Source organism: Protomyctophum bolini (assembly GCF_963924005.1).
Source record: "Protomyctophum bolini genome assembly, chromosome: 15".
NCBI classification, from domain to species: Eukaryota; Metazoa; Chordata; class Actinopteri; order Myctophiformes; family Myctophidae; genus Protomyctophum; species Protomyctophum bolini.
The window spans coordinates 19,914,530-19,926,581 of NC_137876.1; the positions used below are offsets into that span (position 1 = coordinate 19,914,530).

General features: G+C 44.4%; 1 protein-coding gene across 1 annotated transcript in view; it reads right to left on the bottom strand.

Annotated features, from left to right (window-relative positions):
* The window catches only part of LOC308329479 (proton-coupled folate transporter), a 96,562-nt gene that overhangs the window by 62,718 nt on the left and 21,792 nt on the right, over positions 1–12,052 (bottom strand). The window contains exon 6 of the mRNA XM_080783800.1: positions 10,892–11,028. Coding sequence (XP_080639926.1) covers positions 10,892–11,028 — 137 coding nt within the window. The remainder of the gene's footprint in view (positions 1–10,891; positions 11,029–12,052) is intronic.

The window sequence follows — 12,052 nt, forward strand, 5'->3', positions numbered from 1 at the left end:
GGCGGCATTCGAAGAAGGGGCTAAATCTGTACAAAATTGTATAGCGATTTATTTTTTTATCATTTACTATAGTCCTATACTAGACCCCAAGAAATTACATGTGGCCACAAAAGATCACGAGATGTACTGAATGTGTCAAACTGACTTATTGAGCCTATGACACAGTGTGGCTCCCCCCCAGTAGGCTACCATCACATTCAGTAGATTCTGTGATCTTTTGTGGCCAGATTTAATTTCCTGGGGTCTAGTAGGACTATAGTAAATAATAAAATTATAAATCGCCATAATATGTTGTAAAAGAAATACGTATTTAGCCCCATGCTCGAATGCCACCGCCCCCTGTCAAAAACAGCTAAAATCCCTAAAACCAAAGAAAGCAGCAAATGAAAAAAAAAAATGACACTCATCTTTTACTTTCTCTAATAACGACCCAACACATGAGCCTTGGTTGAAAAAAAAACTAAAGTTGTCCTTTAAATATCGTTACTGCAATATAGAAATACTCCGTTATACAAGTAAAAGTCCGGCATTCAAAATGTACTTGAGTAGAAGAACCAAAAGTATTGGCATCAAAATGTACTTCAAGTAGCAAAAGTACAAAAGTGCTCATTGTGCAGAAGCCATTTCAAGTGTATAAAAATCGTTTGAAAATAGCAGATCTACAAGGCATTGTTCTGATATGAAGACATTATCAGAACATATAGTGTAGGCTACTATACGTACGTACTAACTGGAATACATTCATAATATCTTTCTCCCTACGTCTCCCCTCACGACTCGCAATGGAAAAATCACACCTGTGTGAACCGAGTGGTGCAACTCCCCTCTCCCCCCCCCTCCTCTCTCTCTCTCTCTCTCTCTCTCTTTCTGCTCCGTCAGATTAGCTTTATTATGGATATCAATCCGCGTCACTGAGAACTATTTTTTCATTATTATTTTGGCTCGGCCTTTCCTTCTCTTCGAACCTAGACAGTCAGAAGTTGGATTTGCGTCCAGCAGGTGGCAGCCATGTCACATACTTCTGTCGTTCCAATTTCACGCATGCGCACACCACTCGTGCTCATTCACGTACACAAACAGGTACACGGACATTGCTGGTTGTAGGAGTGGTTGTACCACTCAAAAAGGCACTGACACAATGCAATATAATATATAGTATGTCCTGCCAGAAGCGTCTGGGGAAAATGCGAGGCCCTGTGCGAACATTAATTGTGACTAAATTTGACTGAGGGACTGCCATTGGACTTTGTCATATGAAAGCAAGGAATCATAGCTTCAAATAGAGATATTGGTTGTTCAGTTTGACCCACCAGTTTTGGAGATACGGCGTATAGAGTATAATGTCTTGCAGAGAAACAGCGAGTTGAGAAAACAGGCTTGAAAGGTTCACTTCTGTGGACTCTAACATTACACCTATAGCTACATGTTTAAGCATTTGTTTCATATGTACATGTCGATTCCAGCTCTGACACCTATTTCAGACCTCCTCTATAGTATGTGAAGAGTCTGCCTGTGCTAATAACTCATTTTTGGGGAAAAAATAGTTTGCGTGATGGCAGGCTCTCAGTCAAATCTGGTCACAATTAATCTAAATAAATACATAAATAAATAACTGAATGAATGAATACATAGTTTATTTTGGCCTTACATTTTCAAATGATTAACTAATTGAAATGAACACCCCGAAATGTAAGAGTATAGGGCAGGCTATATGAAAGCCTTTTATCTTTATACTATTGGTATTTCACACAGCTGTCTCAAATAACTAATTATCTTGCCAGTCATGAGTTGTGCATATGGCATATTTAAGCAGCAGAGCAGCTTAACTTTTATTCACGACACAGCAGGCAGGATGTCGTGAACAAAAGTTGTCTGGAGCATTACAAAGCGAGTCGCTATCCCCTGCTTGTCGTCTATTTAATTATTTACGACCTTGTCCGGGTCATTCAATTATTGAATATTTATTAACATGATTGCTATTGTGTTGAATTCGGACGGATTCTGATTGCAGTCAATGTGCACGCCTTGTTAATGTATACCCGTAACCCAGGCACATCTTATAATCACAATAAAACACTGTCTAAAGAAGGAAATACCTGCACTAGCTGTCACTGTGCCAGTTGATAAGACAGACAGACCAACAAAGAGCATGGTCTAAATGCAAGACGTATAACGCAACGCACCAGTCAGACCTCATTGTAAGACCAACACACACCCATGTGGTCGCTATACAAGCTCACAAAATAGGGGAAATAGGGAGAGAGACGGGGGAGTGACATGCCAAGTAAAGGCCGTCGGGATCGGGAGTCGAACCCGCGGCACACTGACAAACTGGATTAGCAGCCACGGTGCCTGGACCGCTGAGCCACGGCCCCAGGCCAGCCAATATTGACAGGAAAGAGACAAGAGAAGAAAATGGTCGGTGGTGGAAAAAGTACTCAAATGTTTTACTTAAGTAAATGTATCGATACTGCAATATAGAAATACTCTGTTACAAGTAAAAGTCCGGATTTCAACATTTACTTGAGTAAAAGTACCAAAAAGTATCGGTACCAAAATGCTATTTAAAAAAAAAAACTTTGAAAATAGTAATAGTATACAAGCGACGCGACACATTTGTTCAAGTGGCTGAGATAGGGCTGAAGTGAGTGGTTTTGTAATGATAATCTAAGTTTTCAAATAAATGTAGTGGAGGTAGCCTACTATTGTGGATTCGAGATGTAGTGGAGTAGGCAGTAAAAGTATTGGAAATCGGACATACTCAAGAAAGTAGTGTGTACTTGTACTTAGTTACTTTACACCACTGGAAACGGTCCAATCAGTCAGGCTGTGACCTTAGTGGTCATATCATTGGTTGAGGAGCAGGAAGGCTGTGACCTTAGAGGTCATATCATTGGTTGAGGAGCAGGAAGGCTGTGACCTTAGAGGTCATTATCATTGGTTGAGGAGCAGGAAGGCTGTGACCTTAGAGGTCATTATCATTGGTTGAGGAGCAGGAAGGCCAAACTGAAGGGCAGAGGGCGTGACCCTCATAGCCTCCGTGGAATCTCTGCCCTGGATTTGAACGTTTAGGACTGAGGCCAGATTCTACAAAACGTCTTCCAAATCCTGACAATTCTCTCCAACTATTTCATGTCAAGGGCCCCCAGAATTTGGATGTATTTGGCCGCCGACCCCCATCTGAAAATATGTTGTTCCAGGGACCCCCCCCTGACCAAGAAGCAAAGATTTGAGTTAAAAAGTCTGGTGACCCGAGGTTAGGTGCGTCTTCTCTTGAATCTAGCGTTCCGTAGCTGCGCGTGCACGTCACAATTGTTGGTACCACGGCCTGGTACTGTGTCGTACGAACGAGCATGACACCACTGCCCGTGACCCTTTTTCGTCTTGGGTTTTAGTAAAACGAGTGCGGACGTGACCGGGACGTCTCTCGGATGCTCCCACGGGTACCCCCGTGGGAGCGGGGTCACATGTTGACGTTTCGGTCACATTTTTTCTCCCAAGAAGACACTGTAGTCTAGGCACATCTCACATCAGTGAGAGTGTGTTTGGTTTTAAAACATATTCTGCCATGACATCGCAAGTTTTTTGCAACGATTTCCTCTGTGTCCCCCCAAGAGGAGGCTCTGGCAGGAGGGGGGTCCCTGGACAGACAGCAGGACCAACCAGGTGGAACGGATAAGCTGCAGCGTCTGCAGCGTGTTTGAACATCAAGACACTTTGTTAACCCATTCTGACCTGAGATCAGATTCATACGAGGTTTCCACTGGACTGATTAACCCATTCTGACCTGAGATCAGATTCTAAAAATGTCAGTCGTTCTTCGATTCTTCAAAAATAGCAGACCTACAAGCTCGTAGCGCGCCACTCGGTGGCGCGCTATGAGCTTGTAGATCTGCTATTTTTCAATAGCTAAAGCACGACATGATGCCGACACCAAAATGGGTTCCCGTTCAGAATGGGTTAATGGTCAGTCCTGGGACGGCGTGTCAAGCCAGCATCCCAACAGGACGAAGAAGATGAAGAAAGAAGGAAATCCAAAGAAGAAGAAAGTTGACATCACACCAAAAAAAACAAGCCCCCACCACGGCACTGCTGGGGGACGATGTGAACTGTCTGTTCTTTTTCCATCTTGTTTTTTGTGCTGACATTCTACACAGCGTTATTCAAAAAACCAACCACGGATACTTTCAAGACTGGGGGGGGGGGGGGGGGGCTTGATGGACGGACGGACGGACCGAGAGACGGGCAAGACGGATAGACAGGGTAGACGGATGACACCCAGACACACAGCTGTTGCTGCAGGGTGTGAAAACGCATTTTTTGTCCACAGAGTAAAAAACGATAGAGCGATCAAAATATTATAGACCGATTCTATTTTTGAATGATTCAGAAATCTGGTTGCATTACACACAATACAGGATAATCTGTATAGGCCTATTAAAGTATAAGGTGATCTTATAAACATGAGATAAGCTTACACACAACAGACTAGAATATTTGTTTAAATAATGGTTAAAACAGACCCCTGTCGTCTTGTCCACAGGATCGGCAGAGACGAATTGATTGATCGTTAAGAAAGCAAACTGACGCCCAGGTCTGTGACTCTTGACGATTGAACAAATGGAACCAAATTGAACCGTAAGAGTCAATTCACCATTTTGTCAGCCATCTGATTGGTCCCTGACTGACTAACCAGCAGGCTCTTTCTGCCTCGTTCCGCCCTGGTTCAGCCTTGTTTGTTGAATTAGCTAAAACATAATTTTTTGGAAAAAAAACAAACATGATATGCCCAATCACCATGCTGCAGTGGAACATCACAGCCAGGTGTGCAACCATGAAACGGCAACCAATGGGTGCGAAGAACCACGGGCGGGACTTGACAAAGGGTGAATTGGTGTGTGCGTGCGTGAGTGCGTGCATGCGCGCGTGAGAGAGAGATAGTCATATGGGTATACCTGTACAAATACTGTGTGTCTGCAAGTGGGGTGTGATGCTGTAGAAATAGTGCAGTTGATGAGCACACTACGGGGGGGGGGGGGGGGTCTAATGCATGTGTCAGCCCGCCCACTCACTCAATAACAGCACCCTCCAGCCATCCACATCTGACATGTGGATATAGCGCCAGTAGCCGTTTGGAAAAGGGAGCAATTATTACCCTGTAGGCTGAAGATTGTGGTTAATGGATTTTTCTTTCTAGCCCGATGAAGGTATTGCCTCATGGGTCCAGTTTGCACTCTGAGTTAATTAACGGTGAGGACCTGCGAGGTCTGCCAGGGCTCCCAGACAGAGCCTCGTGTGACGTACAGCCACTCAGGGATAGTTTTTCAGCTCCAAGGGAGAAACTCTGGGTATTTTCCCAGGACCCTAACTCACAACCGCTTAACCCTAAGGGTTGGGCAACTTTGACGATGGAGAGGTTCCACCATATAGTTCCACACTCACTCCAGAGGGCCACTATAGTTCCACACTCACTCCAGAGGGCCACTATAGTTCCACACTCACTCCAGAGGGCCACTATAGTTCCACACTCACTCCAGAGGGCCACTATAGTTCCACACTCACTCCAGAGGGCCACTATAGTTCCACACTCACTCCAGAGGGCCGCTATAGTTCCACACTCACTCCAGAGGGCCGCTATAGTTCCACACTCACTCCAGAGGGCCACTATAGTTCCACACTCACTCCAGAGGGCCACTATAGTTCCACACTCACTCCAGAGGGCCGCTATAGTTCCACACTCACTCCAGAGGGCCACTATAGTTCCACACTCACTCCAGAGGGCCACTATAGTTCCACACTCACTCCAGAGGGCCACTATAGTTCCACACTCACTCCAGAGGGCCACTATAGTTCCACACTCACTCCAGAGGGCCACTATAGTTCCACACTCACTCCAGAGGTTCCACTATAGTTCCACACTCACTCCAGAGGGCCACTATAGTTCCACACTCACTCCAGAGGGCCACTATAGTTCCACACTCACTCCAGAGGGCCACTATAGTTCCACACTCACTCCAGAGTCCAGAGGGGCCACATTGCATATTACTGTCGGAGCAAAAAAATTGCCAAGCTCAGTCACAGTGCGACACGTTTTGAGCTTGTAGATCAGCTATTTGCTATTTTTGAATTGGAATCCTGAAAAGTAACAGTTATAGTTATAGTTTAAAGTTGTCCTTACCCGTTCTGGGGGGGGGGGGGGGGGGGGGGGGGCTGTGTATTCCTGGGACTCGCATAAATACATCTCTGTGTGGCTGAGTACAGACAACACTGACAGGCGGGTGTTTACGCAACCCTATAGGGATTTTGAATACGCGCGCGACCCGCCGTGAGACAGATAATCGAGGCGATGTTTTTTTTCAGTGGTGCAACCACTCCAAGGAACAGCAATGTCCGTCTATGTGTTCACCTATATGTGTTGGTTATTGAGCATGTATAATGAGTACCAGTAGGGGCGCTGTTGTGCCAGAACAGAGAGAGGGATAGTCCATACAGGACTGGGGTGTATGGACTCAGGACTGGGGTGAGTGTATGGAGCATGGACCATGGGGTGAGTGTATGGAGCATGGACCATGGGGTGAGTGTATGGAGCATGGACCATGGGGTGAGTGTATGGAGCATGGACCATGGGGTGAGTGTATGGAGCATGGACCATGGGGTGAGTGTATGGAGCATGGACCATGGGGTGAGTGTATGGAGCATGGACCATGGGGTGAGTGTATGGAGCATGGACCATGGGGTGAGTGTATGGAGCATGGACCATGGGGTGAGTGTATGGAGCATGGACCATGGGGTGAGTGTATGGAGCATGGACCATGGGGTGAGTGTATGGAGCATGGACCATGGGGTGAGTGTATGGAGCATGGACCATGGGGTGAGTGTATGGAGCATGGACCATGGGGTGAGTGTATGGAGCATGGACCATGGGGTGAGTGTATGGAGCATGGACCATGGGGTGAGTGTATGGAGCATGGACCATGGGGTGAGTGTACGGAGCATGGACCATGGGGTGAGTGTATGGAGCATGGACCATGGGGTGAGTGTATGGAGCATGGACCATGGGGTGAGTGTATGGAGCATGGACCATGGGGTGAGTGTATGGAGCATGGACCATGGGGTGAGTGTATGGAGCATGGACCATGGGGTGAGTGTATGGAGCATGGACCATGGGGTGAGTGTATGGAGCATGGACCATGGGGTGAGTGTATGGAGCATGGACCATGGGGTGAGTGTATGGAGCATGGACCATGGGGTGAGTGTATGGAGCATGGACCATGGGGTGAGTGTATGGAGCATGGACCATGGGGTGAGTGTATGGAGCATGGACCATGGGGTGAGTGTATGGAGCATGGACCATGGGGTGAGTGTATGGAGCATGGACCATGGGGTGAGTGTATGGAGCATGGACCATGGGGTGAGTGTATGGAGCATGGACCATGGGGTGAGTGTATGGAGCATGGACCATGGGGTGAGTGTATGGAGCATGGACCATGCGGTAAAGTAATCCACCCCTGTGCGACATGGATGAGCTTCTTTATCTCCCCCGTTCATTTCTTCAATCCCGGCACATTTTTGCATTATTATAAAAAAAAAGAAGAAAACTCACTCTCATCACATTAAAGCCTTGTTTAACCTTCGTCACTTTTCACGTTGTTCACATGCGAATTCCGACTTCTATAATCTCTTCGACTGCGATTCTGCGTCGGACGCCGAGACGAGACAACGCCTCGTGGAGACACGTTCTATCGATACACAGACGGTGTAGGTCAAAGGTCAAAGGTCAAAACGCTCTCTGCAATTTCTTTCGCTTTCTTTCCACTGACAACCAGCCTGAAATGGAAAAAGACACTAATGCACACGCACACGCGCACACACACACACACACACACACACACCGACGACACCGTTATTATAATTAAAAACTTGACCAACTGTTATAGAATAGATTTACACACATTATATGAACATCGTCGTGACGTCAGTGAATTGCGGCGGTCAGAGCTTGCTTTAACATGAATCTGCTCAGGAGGCAGCGAAGAGTCACGACGTAGAATTATAAAGATAAATGTGAGAGCAAATGAATTAAGTGTCAAAACACACTGCTTGCTTGCTGCTGCTTATGGCAGTCCATCGTAGTCGATGATGACTTCATATCTCCCGGGGGTAAGGACACACACACACACACACACACACACACACACACACACACACACACGTTATCCTCAGGGAATTATGTGCAACTCATTTAAGCGACCTTATAATTTATTATAAATGTTACACCTGAGGGATCGTTTAAATTGCATCGTCACTTTCAGGAAAGAAACCTTGTACGTCCAAAACTGTTGTATACTTTTCAGGAATTGGACAATGGATGCGTTCGGAAATACCGCAGCGGAGCGCCCTCGCCTGTTAGTTTGCATTGCTCAGAACGCACCCTATGATGTAGTTGCATGCTCTTGTTAACCTATTTTGGACTGAGGCCGATTCTACAAATGCCTTCTAAATCATGACAGTTTTATGTCAGATTATAATGTAATTGCCCGCCGACCCTCATCTGAAAACATGTTGTTCCAGGGACCCCCCCCCAGAAGCAAAGATTTGAGTTAAAAACGTTCGCTCCTTTGCACTATACATTTTCACGATTTTTCAAAAATAGCAGATCTACAAGCTCGTAGCGCTGCACCGAGTGCCTCGCTATGAGCTTGTAGATCTGCTATTTTTCAATAGCTAAAGTATAACGTAATGCTTAAAACACCAAGGGGTTCCCGTCCAGAATGGGTTAATACACAGAAACACTTAAAAAAAAAAAAAAAAAACAATCTTGTAGATTGACTTTTGTAATTTCTGCTACTTTTTTACTCTACTTTTCTTACCACTGACACCACCTGTCCACCTCCATTCGGTCGCCGCAGGACAGATTCGTATAATTATAAAAAAGTGAGTAATTTTAAGGAATAAAATACAAGCTTAAAAAGCTAAAAAGGTTAAAAAGCCTTTAACCGTTTAATCTGTTAAATCTTAACACATTAGGACCTGAGGGGGGTTCTAAAAGTCTTCTAAATCCTGACAGTTTTCAGAAAAACGCACGTTTCTTTCTACGTCAGTCAGCCGAGCTCAAATATATTCGAAGATTTTCACACATTTTCACGATATTAAAAAAAAAAAAAAAAGCTAAAGTATAGAGCGCCTAAGTCCGACGTCACTTTCAGTAGAGGGCGCCAGTACGCAGGTTCATGTATTTTTTTTAGTTGCGTTGAAATCCCCGTAGGGGGATTTTAGGTCGCTTCATATAAGAACTGTCAAGTTTTTAAAAAAATAAACCGATCATCCCGGCCTTTCTGTCAGGGGGGTGGGGGGCTGTGCATTGTTAATGATAATATTTGATACAGCCAGTTTCTGGAGAAAATGGAATTAATTTGGCCGCAAAAGCCTTGAAACTATAATCGCTGCTAATATACGTCACGCCCAGCTGTCAACACATTGCGTTCCTGAGATTCCTCGTTGACGTAAGCTCAGCTGGTGGTGACTCGACTCGTACTAACCACGAAAGATTAAATATCAATTCAAAAAAATTAAAAGAACCTAATTAACATGTCAGTTTATGTTGTGCGACGGGCAGCTGCAGCCACCCCGCCTACCCGGAAATGTCGTCTCTGGGTTGTTTGACTCGTTTCTAGCGCTTGTATTGTGTTACTCTTTGGGTATATTTGTACATTTCCACCTTCAGTCGATGCTTCATATCCATAATATGAGTGAAAAGGCCGGGGTGATCGGGTTTATTTTTCAAACACAGAGATCTAAAGTAAAATCCCCCTATGGGGAATTCAATGCAAATAAAAAAGGACACGAACCTGTGGACTGGCGCCCTCTACTGACAGTGACGTGACAGTGCTCTATAACATAATGCTTAAAACACCAAGACTCGAGGTTTCCCTTCAGAATGGGTTTAATAAAGGGTCAAATGGGGTGGGCTGGTTTTGAACCTGCGGCAGCGCATACGGGAGGGAGCACAGGAAGGTTGAATCTGTGACAAGCTGCTGGATGAATTAAATCAACATTTTATTTTTATTTTATCAGCCTCCTCTCCAGCAGGTATACACAGCCTGAGGCCACGGTGCTCGTTGGCATTCAACAGGCATCGGCGTCCGACACTCGCAAGAGAAGAACACTCACAACACTAATGGCTGTTCGTCAAGGGTGTAAAGTATATAACTGAGTATAAGTATACTGTACTTAAAGGAGGGAGGGAGTTGCACCACTCGGTTCACACAGGTGTGATTTTATTATTATATAAGGAAGAAGATTTTTTTCAATGCTAGTTTATGCTAGTTACATGTTTTCCTTCTGGTCCCAGTCAGAGTTCATCAAACAAAGACACCAATAGGAAATGCCACCCCCGTTATGATGGGCTAGGTGTCTGTAGAGTACTCTATCTCTCTGAATGAGAGAGTTACTCTTTAAGAGTTTTAACTTGACTTCTTTATAAGCTGTAGAACGGTATTCTAATTAACTAATACATCATTATTTTCCTATGATTCCATGCTTTAATAGAATAGAATTCTAATAAAAGTATAGTCACATTTCGCCTATAAGGCAACAGAACAGACTACACTAGAGTGCCATACATTAGGACATTTGCTATTGTGATATGGCTTAAGTGTTATATCGAAATATAAAGATCGGATCGGGAAAGATCGGTATCGTTATGTCTCAAAATCAAATGATCGGAATGAGTGTGCTCCCGGACGTTCCCGGTGCACATCATCAAACACACCATATAGGATAAAAGTAGGATCAGGATGACCTATACCTGGTCTGTGGGTGTGGCCAGTGGTGGAGGGGCGGGCGTTACCTGGTCTGTGAGTGTGGCCAGTGGTGGAGGGGCGGGCGTTACCTGGTCTGTGGGTGTGGCCAGTGGTGGAGGGGCGGGGTCTCGCAACCACACCAGGTTGTAGACGATGGACAGGAAGTGACAACAGCAGTAGCAAATGAACGCCGACAGCAAGCCGGTGTGCTGCACCAGATAACCTCCTGAAAATATACATTTACACCATAAATATATATATATACTGTATATAACCTCCTGAATATATAAATATACATTTACACTATAAATATATATATAATACTGTATATAACCTCCTGAATATATAAATATACATTTACACTATAAAAATAACATCCTGAAAATATACATTTACACCATAAATATATGTATATATAACCTCCTGAATATATAAATATACATTTACACTATAGGGTCCGTTTGGTTCCATTTGTACACTCTCAGAGTTACAGACCCATAAGGGTCCATTTGGTTCCAAAAACCGTCCTTTAGATGGGGACCCCCTAGAACTGCCTCAAGGACCCCTTGGGGGCCCCGGACGCCACTTTTTGGAACCATTGATTTAGAACACATTAAGAGCAGGAGGAATGCCTGTGTCACTTTAGATAGCAGACATGTGTTATACTTTATAGCTAATCAGAAAAAGCAGATATACAAGCTCATCGTGTGTCATAGACTCATAGCCGGCACTGATCTATACTATGAGCTTGTACTAGTGATGGGAGATGAATCGGCAAACACATCGGTATATCGGCCGATATTGGCCTTAACCCATTTTGACCTGAGATCAGATTCTAAAAATGTCTTCTATACATCCTGACAGGTTTCTGAAAAAGCCATGTTTCCATGTCAGTCTTGCAGATCTGCTATTTTGAAATAGCACCAAAAGGGGTTCCCGCACAAAATGGGTTAAACCAATTCATCTGTAATCGGTATGGGTAAAATAATATGTCGTATTTGGCAGATATTTTATTTTATTATAATTATGTAAATAAAATTAAAAAAAGCCTGAAAAAGCCTTTTGTTATGAAGGCTGAAAAATGATAGTGTTTTATGGGGAAGCTTTCCAAAGAGTCAATAGTTGGAACATAAAAAAAAAAAATACTACATTCAAGCTGTTTATGTTGGGATATGAAAGCCAACATTTCGGAATAAAGAGGCATTGCTTTTTTCCCCTCCAAATTCAGCCTTTTTTTCAGAATGGCCAAG